General features: G+C 37.8%; 1 protein-coding gene across 9 annotated transcripts in view; it reads left to right on the plus strand.

Annotated features, from left to right (window-relative positions):
• Nucleotides 1-618: 618 nt before the first annotated feature.
• Nucleotides 619-19,875, plus strand: part of LOC143221730 (uncharacterized) — a 52,341-nt gene continuing 33,084 nt past the window's right edge. The window contains exons 1-2 of one of the 9 annotated variants that reach the window (XM_076447190.1): nucleotides 15,583-15,889; nucleotides 16,803-17,428. In XM_076447190.1, the coding sequence (XP_076303305.1) occupies nucleotides 17,368-17,428 (61 nt within the window). In that variant the 5' untranslated portion in view covers nucleotides 15,583-15,889; nucleotides 16,803-17,367. Of the gene's footprint in view, nucleotides 810-5,248; nucleotides 6,117-15,582; nucleotides 17,429-19,875 lie in introns of those variants that run through there. The other 8 variants (XM_076447191.1, XM_076447192.1, XM_076447193.1 and 5 more) reach the window with 8 other exon arrangements.

Below are 19,875 nucleotides of genomic sequence, written 5' to 3' on the forward strand. Positions count from 1 at the left end.
TGTATACTCCAAATAATAGAAAACATGCGTTTAAAACCTCAGTACAAAGCAGTAGTCCGATTTCTTTACAAAAATTTCGAAACAAGGCTTGGCAGATGGCGCTTTAGACCAGGATACCCTCTTAACCCTTAAATGAGGCCGATGCTGGCTCTATGCTTTTACATGAGACAGTCGCGTTAAGGGTTAACACATTACCGATTGCATAATTTTGAAAAATCTATGGTACATGGCTAAACACTTTTTAATGGAACCTTCAATAGCAACAGCAATTTTCATTGTGAACTAACAAGTCACCCTCAATAACGTCATCTAATAGTTTCATTTAAGATTGCAATGTAAAAGAAAATTTCTATTCTATCTTTTGGTACAGCACAATTATTGAAAATCCTATTAATAGGCTTCCGGTAGGTAACGTGTTAAGAAATATGTTTTTTTTCGAACGGTGCTGATGATCGAAAGGTGACAGCGAATGCCCAATTTGCAGAGACAATCGGCCGGGTGAAAATTCCATGCATATGCGCCGGGAACAATAGAGGGGAACGAATGCCCCCTCTTCCCATCGCACAGTGGTTCCCCTCCGTAACTCGTGCCCCGAAACCCTAGTGCATCTCCCCATCTATATAGAAAGAGTACTCGTTTGAAGCGAAGCAGCAGCTGACGATCGTAACAATGCGTTCTCTGTACGCGAGAGCAATATGCTCTACACGGGGTTATGGGAGAAGACGGTGAACTTCGTTGCGCGTACACTACTAGCCGCTAGATTACCGGTGTTACGGCGATGTAAAGGCAGCAGGACTCGCGGGCATCAGGTAAGGGCCTAATCGCAACCGTGTTGATATCGATCTACCATACTCTGACGCGTCAACGAGGCCAATCGGTGCCTCTAACGAGGGAAGTGCGCGATCCTGTTCGCAGTGGAACGAAACGCTTATTTTCTCGGACACTGTAGAGATGTTTTATTTTTGAAAAATACGGATGATCTTAAAATCTCGTGAAAATTAATATTTGAAATAGTTTATCCATAAGATCAAAAGCAACGAAGACAATTTGCATGTCTCCTTACTCTGTGAGTAGAACGGAACACCTATTTTGTTGTGCAGTGAGAAGATTCCATTTAAAAACAATACCGATGATCGTGAAGCCTCGTACAAAATAACAGTGAAAGAAAATTCTCGGCCGTCGTCGGCGTCGGATGCGCCCCATGGGATACTATAGCTTCGTCTGAAACGATTTTTTCGTAAAATCAAAAACAGCAGACAATTGAAACGTCCAGTTAATTTTCTTACTGAATCCACTGTAGCCTTGGGTTTAATAAGTAGACAGAGGATCTTTATGCAAAATAAAAATTAATTGCATCAATTGTAACAAATAAGAGCCAAATAGAATTTATTCTATTTATCATTTATCGTGTAATACGTTCGAAATGACATGTTGACGCTGGTAAACTCTTTTAATCTTCCCAGTGTTCTAAATTGCATAGTTTAATTTCGTAGTATTACATAAATACAATTCGTTAGATACGTTCAGTCATTAATTACATATACGATTAATAGTATTATTAAATACGAACTTTCATTCTACTGTAAATGACAACAAAAGAAACTTTAATGGTCAGTCATTTCTTCTGCGTTTCTTCGTATTTTCCAAGAATTTATTACACGGATAAAATGAATGGAGGAACATATTTGAAGCTTGTTCGGTAATCTTCCCGCATTTGCATGCCAAGCAAGACACTGTATCATGAAACCTGTTGGGGTGTTGGGAACGACTTCCGGTGCATACGGAAGTCATAATGTATACAGTGATAATTTCATTGAAAACAGATTTCACTCGGCGAATGTTCAGAACCTCTAATCAATACTATATCATTATTGAAAATTTATTTACTGAAATAATCAGACCGTGTTGGTTTGTTTTTTCGGATGGGCATAAGAAACATATTCGTGTTTTCGAGTGACAGATGCAATGTATTCTTATTTCAGCAATTAAAAAATATACAACGTCTAGCTAAATGAACTTTTACTATAGCTCGGATTGAAAGTGTTAAATAGAGCGTATACATATGTAAGGTAATATCGTATTAGATGCGAACCAAGACGTTTGTACTTAATTAGAAATACTTGTCCACAGTTTCTTTGCGTAATTCTGATGAATAAACGGGACAAGATTATTTTCCTGTTTACATGGACAACTTCCACACTTTCATTCTGTGTTTAATAGACTGTGGATTTCATGCACTGATGACAAGAACGAATAGGTGAAGCACAAAACTATGAAGACATTAGAAAAGTTCAAGGACATACAGTAACGAGCAAAACTGAACCAATAACCACAAGTTTTGTATAAATCATTATTTATTGCTAGGAATATAGAAGAATAACAAAAAATCAACATTATAATTATTTTTATCATAGTTAGAAGTAATTTAAGAAATTTTTTTCAATAATTAATGTCTCCTCGTTTAGCAATGACAACAAAAATAGATCGACTCGGTTTTGCACCACGTCCAATATACTTGGCAATATTTAATATATTATTTATTTTTAATATTTCGTCCACAACCCTTGTGCTTGTAAAACTACACTAATTCGCTTTGGCATACTTTCTACTAATTTTCTTTCTTGAATTCTATCATACAAATCTGTGATTGAAGTTTGTTGGGAGACATATGAATCCCCCGAAGTCGTCTTTTTAGTAAACCCCATAGATTATCTATGGGGTTGAGGTCGGGGCTCTGTGCAAGCCAATCCAGAACAGAAAATTTTGTGTACAGAGCCAATTTTTTACACTTTTAGCAGTGTGCTTAGGGTCTCGGTCATGCACGAAAATCACATTTTTTTCTTCAAAAGGCATATTTTCAACAGCATCTATGAGATGATCTTGTCAAATATCCTTGTACATGTACCGATTCATGATGCTATTAATTCGATGCAGTGATCCAACACCAAATGCTGTTAGGCACCCCCAGAACATTGGGGATTCGCCTCCATGCTTTAACGTTTGTTTCACATGTCGCGGTTTAAGCCTTTCATTTTTACGAATCCAGCACCAAGACATGCCATCTGAACAAATTCTTTTAATTTTGGTCTTGTCTAACCAAATAACCCGTTCCCAGTCAGTAGTTGTCCAGTTTTGATATTTTGTAGCAAATTCCAAACGACGTTTAATATTTTTCTCGATAACATTGGCTTCTTTCTTAATGCTTAATGTTATCGAGAAAATCTTAATGCTTCTAAACTCAGCTCCTTTGAGGGTTCTTCGTGCTGTCCACTGACTTATTTATCTATTCGTATCTTCTTTTAATAATTTTGCACCCATAATGGAACTTGAAGCTTCACCAGATGTGATAATATTTTTGGTCTTCCTCCAACATTTAATACTATACTTTTACAGTATTTTCTTCTTATTCTCTGCACTGTCGATTGGCCAACACTGCAAGTTTTCGACGTCTTACGCGTTAACAAGCCGTCATTCAAAAGAGAAATGACTTTTTTTACACAATTTGGAGCATTTGACTTCATATTTATTCTTACTTTACTTGTGTGCTTTTCCGTTCGACTGATTGCGAAGAACTGAGTGTTAAGACGTAGACTAATAGTTCGTAAACATACCAAAGTGCTAAATAGATGTAAACATACTACATACTACACTCCCCAAAAGAATTAAGGGATCACTTGTGCGAACCCGAAAAATTGGTCCCACTTTACATGATCATAACTCCGTCAAAAATTGCCGTATCGATATCGTTAAACAATGGTTTGAAAGCCTGAAACCTCTAGTTTCAGATGCTCCGTTTCAAATTGTTGCTATGTTGATTTTTTACAAAGTTATAGCGAGATGAAGACAATATTAACGGTTAACAAAAATTTTGTGCAACTTTGGAACATCACACGGGGAGCAACAAATTTTTTTGATAAATTGCGTTAATATCATTTGGAAGGGCAATCTTTCCTGTGTAAATTGTGTGGTTGTTGAATATTGTGCGATTTTTTTTATTCGAGTTATTCAACATTGAAGTAAATGTGAGCTTTTTAACTTTAACTGGCTCCAGAAAGCGAAAAAATTATCGTAGAATCTTGTTCAAAAAAACCAATAGAAAGAGCGTTTCTTTCTCCTCAAGGCACTCCTTTTATTTTTTCAATTTCATTAACATTTCGATATACCAGGTATTTCTGAAAATATGCTTAAAAAATGCACAATTACCATTTTTCCTTTAACTCGCTATATCTCGGCGAGAAGTGATCGCAATACCATGATCCGTACGTCAGATTGAAGCAGAGATTCTGCCGATTCGATTGAGTACCCCATTAACACGCTGCGACAATTTTTTACCTATGGCAGCTGCGTTTGAAGTTAGTTCTTCGCAGAAATTAGCGCGCCACGTACAGCGGCTGTCCATAGTGGAAAATTTGGACCAAACTCGATTCAAAATCAAAGAACTTTCGATAGAAATGAGGTAGAGCGATGACATTTTTTTTATTTTAAAGCTGAAACTTTGCAGAATATGGGAAAAATAGGGACATTCTGGTAAGAACGTTTTTTAGCGTTGAGAAAATTCGTTAAACGTGTAGAATTTAAAGAAAATGTGGTATCTCCAGTACTACGCGAGTAAAAAAATTTTTTTTAACATGCTATATATCATTTCCCGTAGATTTTTTCACACTGATTTCAAATCTGGTCTCAAAATTCGTCTACGACCTCAGGATTTTGCAAAATCGATTTCTTATAGAACATTCCACGTAAACATTTCTTGTAGGGACCGGTGCAAAACCTAGTCAATCTATTTTTGTTGTCATTGCTAAACGGGGAGACATTAATTATTGAAAAAAATTTCTCAAGCTACTTCTAACTATGATAAAAATAATTATAATGTTGATTTTTTGTTATTCTTCTATATTCCTAGCAATAAATAATGATTTATACAAAACTTGTGGTTATTGGTTTAGTTTTGCTCCTTACTGTAGTTACATTATTTTCGATTTACTAACATTATGAACAGTGCAATACATACATTTTTATTTCATGTCTATTACTCACCACTGACATCGGACACTGTGATTCCGTATAAAAATCCGTAGTTTAGCGGTTAATGAGCAACAAGAATCGTCGTCTTTTAATCGTCGCGTGAATTTCTTCTCGGGACAGGGTTCGATGAACAATAAATAACATCGTACCGGGCATTCGGCTCGTCACCGACACTTTTTATTTCGATAAAATATCACCAACCTCTGGGCAGGATGTCCTCATAAGGAACTTCAACGCGTGAACGCCTCGTCTGACCGAGGCGGATGCTGCGCCGTCGACTCCCATAATGGGGCAGCGTTTGTAAAACCGAAACTACAACAGCAGCAGTAGCATCAGCAGCAACAGCAACAGCATACGGACAGAGTATTATCTTTTCTCCGTGTCTCTCCATTAGCATGACGGATTTGTATAATTCGTTATCGGGCCGACCGTATCGCAATCAAAGGGGAAAAAAGGAGGCCTCGGTTAACTAACATCGTACGTCGCACAGAATCGATAGAGAGAAGGTCAACGATAGGACGAAACGGAGGGGAGATCGGTAAACGGTGAACGGACGGCGAAATAAACGGGGAAAAAAGCGAGAGAAACGAAGAGAAAAGAGAAAAGAAAACTGTTGATAGAGGAATCTAAGAAAAGGGGGAGGAGAGAGGAAATAGAAGAAAGAAGGGTCAGAGGACGAGGAGGAAGAACGGATAGATAGACAAGGTGGCAAGAACGGACAGAGAGGGATGGAGAGGTGAGAGAGAGAGAAACAGTGGAGGTTCGAGGTAAGAAGAAGGAAGGAAGGTGGCGACGAAGGAGAGTGTGTGTGTCGAAGAAGAAAGAGGACACAAGAGAGGAACAGTCGAGAGGTTCTGTTACCTGGTCCGTTCTCTTCTCCCTCTGTGACGGCAGGTCAGTGCTGTTGTACTCGTGGCCGAGGACGGGTGCGTTGGACGATTATGTGTATACCTACGTAAAGACAGATCGGTATCATTTTTCTTGATCGTACCGAGTGAAAGTGTCCGACGTGAAAGAGTGGCTGGGGCTGGCTGGTGCGCGCACGTGGAAAGTCGGATTCCGTTTGGCCTGGCCCAAGTCATCGTGACGGCGTAAGTGTAACGCTTTGTTTTAATTACATCCGACCTCCCCTGCCTTCTCTATCTACGTTTCGCTGCCTGTGCGTATCAAAGGAAAGAAATCAAGTGTCCCGATGATCGGATAAGGCAAATAAATATCTTTTCGGAGAAAGGCCGGTCGCTGTTTCCTTTCCACTTTTCCTTCACGTGCGACATGGTATCAAGGTCAGCGTATCGGCCGCGAAAAAGGAAAAAAAGTGAGACAACCCATTAATGGACTGTACGATCCTGCCCGGGCTCGTATGGTGAAAAGCGTCGCGTGTGTCACGCGCGCTAAATCCACGGAATCGGCGTCGGTGCATGCTCGAAGTTCGCGATATGTATACGCGGGAGGAACCTAGCGGTTCCCGATACACGTGCTGTGTGCTGTGTGCTGTGCGCTCGCCGTTGCCGCACGAATTCGGGCCAGCATGAATTGCCGTGTTTCGATTAAGTTAGGGGAGATCGATACGCCTGCGGGTAATTTATGAAACTGGTGTAACGGGAGCTCGACTCTGCCACTGTTTGTTTTTATATTGCTTGAGGACGAACGCGATCGTTCCCCCACCTTTTCGCTTTTCGACTATCCCGCAGCTGAGTTGGCCATCCTCCGAATCAAATTTTATTCGAACTAGAGCAAGGGATAATATTGGTCGCATTTCATATCAACATACATAATTCAACCAATTAAAATATTACAAGTATAATACCCTAGAAAATTCAGTTTACTTTTATAAAAAGGAATTCATTTGCCTCTTATTACATCTTGAATTACCATCAATATTAAACAGACTGGGAAAGACAATTGTATATCGTTCCTCTAGACCAGTGGTTCTTAAACTGGGGTCCGCGAAACAATTTTGACATTAACTTTACATCCCACAATTTTTCGCTGCTATTCAAATAACTTATTTAGTAAAAATCATACATGGTCAAGACCTTTTGTATTTGTTGTTCCTTAACTAATTATTAGACTGCGGATCTTTATGCATTTATAGCAAAATTGAGAAGATGAAATTCAAAATTCTTGACAAATTTTAAAAATTGAAGATGTCTATATGTATATCATTTCTTCTCTGTTAAGATCATTAAGGGAAGAAATAGCATTCAATTTGATTTCTATTTCTTGCAATCGATGCAGACAATTTTTATTTTGCATAAAGATCCGCAGTCTACTAATTATTAACATAACAATAATTAGTAAAAATTAAAAAATTAAATTTTTTTTGTTCAACTGCAAATACGTAAAAATAAGTAAAACAATGTAATTTGATTTTTTAATTATGTTTTACATTTGATATCCTAATAGAAGGTTCACCTCTATAAATGCGCAAGACCATTTAATAAAATAACCGGCGATACATCTTCACCAATATTTATTATATTCTGGGTGCCCCGCGCCTGCAGCAGAAAATGTTTAGCATGTAAATGTATAGCTAAAACTAAAACAGATATTTTTGCTGAAAAAAAAGAAAAAGGTCATTCAAATGTTGGGAGGGGGTCCGCAAAAAAAATGTTGTTCAAGAGGGGGTTCCCGGACTACAAAAGTTTAGGAACCACTGCTCTAGACTATTTAAAAAATTGCATTCAAGACGCACTATATTAGTTCGGTAGCGACATTATTGTTTTAGTAGAAATCAAAATCAAAACAAAGCAATTTTGCAATTTAAAAGATTTTTCTCAACGTTTCGATCCAAGTATGGATCATCTTCAAGAGAATTTTGCGTCTGGAAAATACTAAATATTGTACCGAGTGTTTCACAAGATCTTGTAAATATTCAGTATTTTTCAGACGCAAATTCTCTTGAAGATGATCCATACTTTGATCGAAACGTTGAGAGAAATCTTTTAAATTGCAAAATTTCTTTGTCTTGATTTTGGATCGAACCTGTGCGCCGATAACATAAACTAATTTCTATTAATTCGTTACGATCGACAAAACGGAATATTTATTATTGTTTTAGAATGGAGCCGGAAACAAAGGGATACATAGACAGATGAATTGTAAAGGAAATGAAAATATTGAAAACATTAATACCTTAAAATGATTTACCATTCAGATTTATATTTATCAAATATTTATCATTCGATGGTTACCACATGGAAATAAATAAACGGTTCGCCGATAATTTTAGATATGCACCCTGCTAACATTCGCTGGGAAAAGTAAACTGGCGCGTAGCTCTCGCAGCTCGCTTACATGTACGTTTGTACAAATCCGTAAATAAGTTTAAAATAGGAAGCTAGTCGGGGGGCGTCGATTCCTTCGACAAAACAAGAACAGGTTTCAGAAGGAACTTTACTAACCTTGTGTGAAAGGTGCTGTCTCCTAAGATATCTGCATATATGGAAACGGGCTGGCAGCGGGGACCCACTTTTCCTTTGGAAGACGATTTTTTTTATAACTGCTATACCACCACAGGCGAACATGATACCCGTTCTCTCTGACTTAGAACAGATCATATTTTAGAAACTTCTGACGTCCTTCAAATCTCGAATTTTATTACTCGCATGAATACTTATACAAGAATCCGTGCAGCAGCATTCAATTAGATTTAAGCAAAGAGAAGGACAAAATAAGAGAGAAAATACTAGCAGCTGTTATCTAGATTATGAATTCCAGTTATACACAAGAGTTTGCACTGCATAGAATGCACACTTTCATATAAATGCCTCGAAGTATAAATATACTCGAAGTGCCACGATCTTCAATTTTTATCTAGGTGCACGGTAGTGCACCAGCCAAGTTCTCGCACTACCTCCTTTTACACGAAACAACTTAGCCGTTTTTTAGAGGCTTATAACTCGGCACTAGAGGCAAATGGAGAGATGTAATTTCGTACCCTTGTTAAATGCTATTATGTCTCAATATTGACAAAACATTAATCTTCCAACATTAGTAGGTTCCGAGATATATAGGACCTCAAAAATTGCTAAATTTGTCACTGACTGAATGACTGGCAGATCATCAAAACCTTTTAGGTACTTCCCATTGACCTACAAGCTTGAAATTTGGTCAGTAGGTCCACCATAACAAACACTCAAAGCAATAATGATCAAAGTTTGAAATTTTACACCTGAAAAGGGGTTGTATTGAAAAAAAACATTACGAAATAGGTACGTAGGATAGAACATACATATAAAAAATGGCTGTATCTCGGGAACGGTGCGTCGTACCGCAAAAATAACGAAATTTTTAAAAGGCTTAACCCAAAAGCATACGGGGTATGCCCAACCACATGACGTATGTAGTGTTTTGATTTTTTCAGAAAAAAAAGAAAAAAAACATACACGTGGAAAACCACGCGAGACAGAAGTGAAACTTCTTGCTTATTGGGTGTAGATGCAGATTTCAACAAAAATTGATGAAATCCCAACAAAATCATCCTGTAAACAGGAGCCAAGTTCCTATGGCCGTAAAAACTTGTGAGATCAAACAAAATACGGCCAAGTTCGTTAGCTTAGAAATACCTCTTGCAATACTGAAAAAAGCGTTTGTAAAAATTAGTTTAAAAGAACGCTATTTAATTGTTAAAGAGTTACATGCAGGGCTAAATTATTCAAACTTGGCCGTTACTTTTTAAACCAATGGCCATAAAAGGTGTTAGGTCGTTTTCGTAGTGGACAATTCTATTGACTGAAAGATTTGCTGTAGTCGTCAATAAAAATGTTACCAGGAGACCAACAAAATAAAATTTCACATTTTTGTGGGCTGCCATGAAAGAAATGTCCGCGGCTACAGAGTACCTATTTCTTCCAAACATGTTCGTTGATTGTTTGCGATTCCGCGGTTGAAAAAGTTCGCTGTAGCCTTTAAATCAACATCGGGGCGACGTGTATCCGATGATACGTCCTCGAGGCGCTTTTTCTCCGAGAAATTCTCTGTACTTCCCCCCGGCAGACGGTGCACCTTGCACCATAACGTCGGAGTTGTCGGATCCGCATGTTATGTACGGGCTGTGTCAACGTAATGCGGTATAGTAAGGTATGGCGGACAGATGTTGGTCAAGAAACAAATAAAAAAGGAAAAGTGGTCGACGTCGAACTGGTAGCTTAAAAGCAGCGGCACAGTCCAAGCAGCACCATATTGCTTTCGTTGGTCATCTTGGTACACGTCCACGAACGACTCTCACGATTTAGATGCCCTAAAACCCCTACGCCAATATCCAAAATATTCTGTGCAATATTATTTTGCCAGTTGAACTGAAAAATTTCAGAGCATATTTTTATGCTACAGCTTCTGCATTTGAGTAGATACTATCACTGCCTTGTATTTGATCTACTCATTTTTGTCATCGTAATCGTACGCGATAAATAAAAGTCGAAGATTATCCTTTACGCGGAAACTGTCGATGACAAATAAGTTCTAATCATTGTAGCCGTGAAAAGAATAATCTAGGATTAATGTTTCTAGCAATAATATCTTTATTACGGAAGAACGCAACTGATAAGATATATCGCGATTTAATCAAAGTATTAACAATTTTGTGCAAGATGCACCCTATGTAACTCTCGTTTAACACTAGGTTTACGGGACCCGTCAAAATGGCGGGTTCTAATATTTTTAATTTGAGATTATTAAGATTGTAAAGATGTTTCCCTGGAGTATTATTTACCAAATTTATTTCGTGGGGTATATAATATTGGAAAATGGCCAAAAATTTGGATAAACGCAATCTTGTTATGTTTATAAAATAATGTGAAATAGTTACAGTAGTGGACAAAAGTTTAAGGACGCTCTAAAAAATACGATAACTATTTTAATATTGTACTATACGATTTTAACTTTTTTTGGAAGCTGGAATAATTAGTTTACTACAGCATGTGAAAAGAAATTTGTTCAAAAAATTGAAATCGATCGGAATTGATGAAAAAATACTAAAACTTGCATTTTCGATTTTTTCATGTGGGCCTATATTGAAAATTTAAAAATACATTTTGTCGATCTGTGTCAATTATATGCACTGTGAAAATTTCATCGAAATTGGTTAATTCGGGAAAAAATGACAGGCATTGAAAGATGTAAGAATCCTCAGATTTATTCCAGTTAGAGGCCAAAAATGGTGAAAATTTGCAATTTTTACCATCTTTAAACGTTTGACGTCGATTTTGACGAAACTTTCAGAATATATATAATTGACACAGATCGACAAAACGAATTTTTTAAATTTTCAATATAGGCTCACATAACAAAATTGAAAATGCAAGTTTTAGTATTTTTTCAACAATTCCGATCAATTGCAATTTTTTGAAAAATTTCTTATCACATCCTGTAGTAAACTAATTGCTCTAGCTTCCCAAAAAAGTTCAAATCGTATAGTACAATATTAAAATAGTTATCGTCTTTTTTAGAACGTCCTTAAACTTTTGTCCACTACTGAATATCTAGACCTCCGTAAACCTAGTGTTAAACGTACGTACGCAGTAGAAATTTTGAGAAACCAGAGTTGTTAAATAAAAGTGTTCAAACGAAAGGTGCGAATAATTTGCGAGCGCCTAGATGGCGCTAATTGCACTAAAAAATTTCGATTGACAAGACTGTACGAATGGTGTGCCGTTAAACAACGGTGCATCGGTTACAATCTGTGAACATTAACGTCGGTGGTCTGCGGAACTTCTCTCATATGCTGTTGCAAACACCGTACACCATTGCGCATGATATTGATCTAACAACTCTATTCTTCAGAAGAAACGGCTCTGAATACGATATCGTTTACATGGAGACACAGGTTTTCATTTACATTAATTGTTGTCATACAGTAAAGCTGTGATCTAAGAAAAACCCTCGGGTCCCTGTTGTTTCTGAGATCCTAGACTTCTCCGACTCGCGCTGTCCGGTCGGGTGGGGGTAGCCAATTCTACACCATCGACTCTCGGAGCACTAGTTGCTCAGGCCAAAATCAAACTACTAAATACAGTTCAAATTATACAGGGGTCCCGAATTTAAATGGCAAAATTTCAGGAGCTTGTAGGGGACCGAAAAACTAAGACAAAAAGTCTTTTAGAGATTTACTCGTTTTTGCTTCGTTTCGGAGAAAATCGCAAAAAAGAAACAGAACAAGTTTTCATTTTTGTACTTTTATTTTTTTTTGTGTATACAACAACTCAAGAGAACAACTGACAACGAGATATTGAATTTTTGCGATTTTCTCCAAAACGAAGCAAAAACGAGCAAATCTCTAAAAGACTTTTCGTCTTAGTTTTTCGGTCCTCTACACGCTCCTGAGGTTTTGCCATTTAAATTCGGGACACCCTGTATAATAAAGTATTTTATCGATAATTGTCCCCAACACGGGTCTGTCCGGGGACAATTATCCGCCAGGGATACTATTCTTTGAGTTTTGCCAAACGTAGAGAAAGCCAGCGGGGCTCGAGAGGCCTCGGTCGCCGAGAAGTTTAAACATAACTAATCCAAAACAGAACTTCTTTAGTTTTCATTATTTATTAATGGGACTTTGACCAACATATTCGTGGCATTTTTCTGATGCAAAATGATACCAAATGTGATATAATTCCGATGATATTTAGAGTGGATAACAAAAGTAAGTTAATACTGATATTTTCAATAATGAAATCACGATAACAGTAATATTTATTCACTTATAAAAATAAACAAGTTGGTCACATATGTAATGGTAATGTTGAAAACAAAATTTATCACAATTATCACGTGACCTGAAGATTTATCAACATATTATCTCTCTATACTAAATACAAAATCTGGCGTGACAAAGGAATGTTAAATTATCGTTTAATAACACTGTCCAACACCTTTGTTTCACAATTACATTGTGATGGTGGTTCTTATAGAGTTTCATGCGCTGATTCCGAATCTGCTTTTAATTTTTCTCCTAGACGAACAGTTTTTGAGAAACATGACTTTGAAAAAAAAATTTCAACTTTAAACAAATATTGTGATGTTATTATAAAAGATATTGAATTATTCTTTGTAGCAAAAGATTCTGTAGACGTTCCCGAATACAGTGATATCCAATATTAATACATTATGAATATTTGAACATGTTTAAACAATCATTAAAGACGGAGAGACACCATTTTCGCACCAACTCTTGAGGATACTTTTGAATTTATCTCAAAAAATAAGGGTTCAGCGGAAAATCGAACTATACCACGCGATAGAGCAGACTTTTATCTTGAGAAATCACCCTTTGAAGTTTGCAACGTCGACGTTTTTTCCCGAACCAGAAAGCACAATATCTTCGCCCGGCATAAGTTGCCGCCAGTGGCGCTCATCACTAGCGCGATCTCAACATAAATTGGCCAACTTATGCCGGGCGAAGATATTTTGCTTTCTGGTTCGGGAAAAAACGTCGACGTTGCAAACTTCAAAGGGTGATTTCTCAAGATAAAAGTCTGCTCTATCGCGTGGTATAGTTCGATTTTCCGCTGAACCCTTATTTTTTGAGATAAATTCAAAAGTATCCTCAAGAGTTGGTGCGAAAATGGTGTCTCTCCGTCTTTAATGATTGTTTAAACATGTTCAAATATTCATAATGTATTAATATTGGATATCACTGTATTCGGGAACGTCTACAGAATCTTTTGCTACAAAGAATAATTCAATATCTTTTATAATAACATCACAATATTTGTTTAAAGTTGAAAAATATGTTTTTTTCAAAGTCATGTTTCTCAAAAACATCAATCAGCGCATAAAACTCTATACGAACCACGATGACAATGTAATTGTGAAACAAATTTGGTGTTGGACAGTGTTATTAAACGATGGTTTAACATACTTTTGTCACACCAAATTTTGTATATTTAGTATAGAGAGATCAATACGTTGATAAATCTTCAGATCACGTGATAATCGTGATAAATTTTGTTTTCAACATTACCATTAAATATATGTATAACCAATTTGTTTATTTTTATAAGTGAATAAATATTGCTGTTCTCGTGATTTCATTATTGAAAATATGAGTATTAATTTACTTTTTTATCCACTGTACTTGTTTAATGAACGATGAAAGTTTTCGACACGAAGAAGGACAACGTATGGGAAAGAAAGAGACGCGGAGAGTCGCAGCGCGCCGTGGCACAATTCAAAGAACTTCCCCCATACGCTGTTCCTCCTTGCATTCGAAACTTTCATCGTCATATCATATTTGGTATCATTTTGCATTAGAAAAATGCCAGAAATATGTTGATGAAAGTCCCATGAAAAATGAATGAAAAAGAAAGTAGTTTTGTCATTTGGATTAGTGTGGTCTCACTGATATACCCGAGCCGTACGATGTCATACTTCTCGGCGACCGAGGGATCTCGAGCTTCATGGCCCCTCAAGGGGATACACCCCGCAGAAGTGGGGATAGTTCTGGGACACTTATCGGCCAGACATTTAGGGCATTTATCGATAAAATACTGTAAATTCAAATTACATAACACGAATTTAAAATTCGCCTAATCTTAAGTCGATTCTGCTGTATAAAGCTGTACTCATTTCTGAATCTTGATAGCTATTTGAAATCAAAGATCAGGCTGACTTTTTAACGTTGCCGCTGATATTGTACTTTTGTGATTTCCACCATGCGCCCTCGTTTCTTGAAAAGAGCAGGCAGAGAGAGCGTTCGTTTTACTAACTCATCCCATAAAAGTTTCACAGAGTTAAAACTCGGCAAACGGGATGTTGGAGAGCGTAGAATTGTAACCATTGTGCAATGGAGTTTCATTTGTACTGCTAACAAGAACGTAGAGCACATGTGTCTGCAACACTGAGATCTTTTATGTATTTATATCATTCCTAAGGAATCTTTCAATGAAAAAACTGAGGATTTAATTTACAATACATAAATTATTCTTTCAGACCTTTTCAACTTCGAAACCACACTAAAAGAAAAACTGAAGATTTAATTTCTAATATGAATTACTCTTTTTCTGCCCTGTTTCAAAATTATAAAAATCAGATAAGATCGAAACCACGTAATAAAACTAGAGCTGAGGCGTTAATTTTCAATATATGTAAGCTCTCTGTCTGCCCTTTTAAAGCCACTGAATAAAACGAAAATTAAAGAGTTAATGTCCAACATAAACTACTTTTCCAACCCTCTGGCATTTCGCGGGGGACAAGCAAATTCGGCACGCTCGATCGATCAACTCGAGAATTCGCGTTCAAATCTAGACAAACAATTCCGTCACCCTAATGAAGGTGACGCGGAAGTCAGCGAGCTAAAGGTCAGATAAGGTGTGCAATGTCCGTCGACAATCACATATGAACGGTACCGTATTTTTTAGTGGAACGTCGCGAACAACGTGTCACTCGATCAATTCGTACAGCACAGGCTGCATAGTGAAGCGAGCGAGATAATCCATTGATTTGATGTGGCAGAACATACATATCTCTAATCAATCCCAGAGTTTACCGTGCCTACAAACGACGAAATGCTGGGCGCAAGCGCGAATCTAACCGGCGGCAGGTTCCGAGACGTCCAGATGGTCGGTGCCATTCGCGAATCGAGCAACAATTTGCACGCGTTCAGTACGTGTCGGCGCGTCGGCGAAGGAACATCCGCGAATTCCTGCCGGAAATCGGAATTATGGCAACGCGTCGCGGTCCTGCCAGCTTCGTCCGTCGATCCAGTGAACCGTAGAAAAATGGGGGACAACAATCGTGTCAGAATTGCCAGAGACGTAGATTAATTTATACTAATAACAACTTAATCATCTGTTTACACAAGGAACGTATCACCGATGATCCTCTCGTAATCGAACTTAGATGTTTATTGTTACGCGCACAGCTGGAGGTATATTTAAATGCATGCCTCCATTTGACCCTCGTACGTTTCTCAGAGAAGGTCCATTTTCGTGTTCTGTTCTGAGCATTTTTAAATTTGTAGTATTGCTAATTGGATGTATTTGATAGTAGTGAAATGCGATTGGTGAAACTGTTACGAAAATGGATGGATATTAATTAAGGACCTTTTGTGCAACTATTTTTGAGCAGCGTACGAGGGTTGATACTCGAACAGTTTGTAGATCGTTATCTGGAGCAGTGAATATTTTATATACGACGTTATTAAATCTTCTGTATTCTGTATTGGATGCAAGGAATATCCTTTGTAATAATATGCTAGGAGACTCCTTTGAAGTTGAGGTATTATTGGTTTAAAATATCTTCACTGTGAAACTCGAACTTTGACGCAAGTTGGATAAACAGTCGTCAAAGGCTGCAATGAAAGCAGAGAGAGAGAGAGAGAGGAGTGAGCGAGTTTCTCGACAATCTCAGATCTCTGCCTAGTTTCTTAAAAATATCTTTGAACACGATCTAGTAAATTAATCCTAGCATCCTAAAAAGGTTCAAGTCGTTCGTTCGAATTTTTAAGAATGATCATTGTTAACCGACTGTATACGACGAGATCGTACTTCAGATGTAAATGAGACTCGACACAGCCGTGGCAGCAAACGTTTCACGATCTAATCCCGCGATCGAAAGCCATGTATTACTAGCATCCTCGTGCTTCGCATAATGTTTGTACACCAATCGTCGACGCGACCATTCGTCGGCAAAAAGTTCGCAACAGTTCTCGTATCGGTCTTCGCGAATGAAAATGCCACGGTCCGCGGAAAACAGTAAACAGGAGGCTGCCATTCCGAACTGAACGATCGAGTACAACACTTTATACAACAGGGCGTCGTGTCATTTTGTAATAATAATAGTGACCTTCATTGGCCGGTGACCGGATAAGGGCTGATTCTATCTGACAATTTGTTCATTTGAGCAGTGCTGGATTACGCAGTACGCCACCCCATTAAAAAAGAGCAACGATTACCTGGAAATTTCGAAAAATATCTCTTCTATCGTAATTACCGTAGCATCGGAATGTTGAAAACAACATAAATATTTTAGGTGAGCCACTGAATATACATATGTATGTAGAGAGAATGTAGGGTACGATGTGGAGTGTGAAAATGGTTGACGCAGTAGAGAACGGAAAAGGCCAAATGTTTTGACGAGTGCCTCGGAAGGAACTGGAATACGGGTTTGACTTATCTCGTACTTCGTACCGCCCAATCGCAATGCGTCGGAATTTACCGAGGTTGCTCAGATCTGGGCAACATCTAACAGATCGGTGAGCAGTTCCGAGTATCTGGGAGTGTCCAAGGTGTGAGTGCGTTTCACGGTGTCATTGATCGATAATTTGATCGGGGTGGAGGGAATAAAAGGTGACCGCGACGAGAGTGTCCGGGGGGGCATCGGCAAGAAATCGCACGGAAGAAAAGTATGCAGCTACTTTCCAGTTTCATGGCGAGGCATCTGAAGCGAGGAACATCCTTGAAAAAAGGTACGCCGCTGCTGGCGAACACTCATTTAGAACAATGCCATCGTAATTACTGTAGCGCGCAGAAATTACGAGGTTCGCGAGCTCCGCGCGCTCCGTTCTTTTGCCGACTCTGGCCGGCGACACTGTCATTTCTTTGCAAGCTGATACGCGGCAATTAATAACGATTTTCTCACGATCGGGGGATTTGTCGGCAGCCTCGGAACCATTTCGCGGTAGATCCCCTCCCCGACATAGCTGAAACCGTTTGATTTATAACGCCAGCCTTTCTCTACGGTTCTTTGATTTATCGCTAGAACAATTATTCCGCGAGCGAGACTATTAGCGCCGCTTTTTACGTTTTCCCGCCGCGCCGTTTATCTGGAAACCAGATATGCACTTATGTCCGCTAACGCCACAAGGAATTCTTCCAGCGACTCGCGTTTCTTCTCTATCTCTGACGCGTTTCGTTAACCCCTTGTCGAATACCACCCCTGAATACCATCATCGAAATCGTAAACGTGATCGTTGAACGAATCATATGGCCGAATATTAACCTCCGACTGCTTTTCATTAATGTATCACAAGATAATTGCAAATATGTAGTTTAAAACGTCTGATTTAAATCAATCTAGGTGCACGGTGGTGCACCAGCCAAATTCTCGCACTATGTACCTCCTTTTACACGAAACAACTTAGCCGTTTTTTAGAGGCTTATAAATCGGCACTGGAGGCAGATGGAGAGATGTAATTTCGTACACTTGTTAAATGCTATCATGTCTCAATATTGACAAAACATTAATCTTCCAACATTAGTAGGTTCCGAGATATATAGGACCTCAAAAATTGCTAAATTTGTCACTGACTGAATGACTGACAGATCATCAAAATCTTTTGGGTATACATACTTTCCATTGACCTACTAGCTTGAAATTTGGTACATAGGTCCACCATAACAAACGCTCAAAGGAATAATTATCAAAGTTTGAAATTTTACACCTTAAAGGGGTTGTATTGAAAAAAAACGATACGAAATAGGTATAAATAGGTAGTAAAACGAACATGCATTTATTAATTTACTTAATGTCCACCTTAAAGATAAAAAATGTTTAGGATTTAATGAATCAGGGATAAGAGAAGAGTATACCTACTTGATAATTGATGAAATCCCAACAAAAACATCCTGTAAACAGGAGCCAAGTTCCTATGGCCGTAAAAAGTTGTGAGGTCAAAAACAATATACGGCCAAGATCGTTAGCTTAGAAATACCTCTTGCAATACTGAAAATAGCGTTTGTGAAAATTAGTTTAAAAGAACGCTATTTAATTTTTAGAGAGTTACATGGAGGGCTAAATTATTTAAACTTGGCCGCTACCTAACACCTTTTATGGCCATTGGTTTAGAAAGTAACGGCCAAGTTTGAATAATTTAGCCCTGCGTGTAACTCTTTAAAAATTAAATAGCGTTCTTTTAAACTAATTTTCACAAACGCTTTTTTCAGTATTGCAAGAGGTATTTCTAAGCTAACGAACTTGGCTGTATTTTGTTTGATTTCGCAACTTTTTACGGCCATAGGAACTTGGCTCCTGTTTACAGGATGTTTTTGGTGGGATTACTCTTGCTCATGCCACGTAATCTGATCATTCTGAGGTTAATTACGTTTTTCGTGACGCCGAGGAAACTCCTTACAATGAGATGTAACACAAGATAATTGCAACTATGAAGTTTCTTAGACTATGAAGTTTCTAGACGATGCGGATGATAGGTTGAGTCAATTTGTTTAGCTGTCTTACTTTGGGTTAATTGGATCAGAAAACAGTGCGCGGTCGTGATAGCTGAGAATTAATTAGCAGCCACTGCAGCTAATCATTCCATTAAAAGATCCAAGGAAAGCTGGACGCAGCGAGGCGAATAATTGTATCGGATGAAAATGAAATACAAAAGAATTTATCTAGGTCGTCAGGTATCTAGCTCGTATGTAATTGTAATTAGCTATACCAGAAGAAAAAAGAGACGATAACTAGCAACGTTATCGAGCCGTTAAACATAATCGTTCTTCTTGTGAGGATACAAATTATCCGTGAAATGCATTCGTCACACTACTTAAAGCAACAAGTGAATAATGAAACTAGGATACTATTAATTGTTCTTTTCCTATGAAAATAATGCTCTTCATAAAAATGATTACAGCTTTCGACAACATTTTTCTCTATTAAAAATTTATTGTAAAATGATACAGTAAGGTAGAACTTCATGTTGTAATTTAGAATGTTATTTCTCGTTAATAAAATTTGGTTATTAATAATGTGTATATTGCTATGTGTATATTATCAATTAGAAATTCACATCTATGCCAAAACAATTACTAAGTAGCAGAGTTGGGCAGTAATTAATTACATGAGTATTTAATTACATCTTCAATTGCATGTGCAAAAGTGGACTATAATTACAATAAGAAAACGGTTAAATGG

This window comes from Lasioglossum baleicum, chromosome 3 (genome assembly GCF_051020765.1).
Source record: "Lasioglossum baleicum chromosome 3, iyLasBale1, whole genome shotgun sequence".
NCBI lineage: Eukaryota > Metazoa > Arthropoda > Insecta > Hymenoptera > Halictidae > Lasioglossum > Lasioglossum baleicum.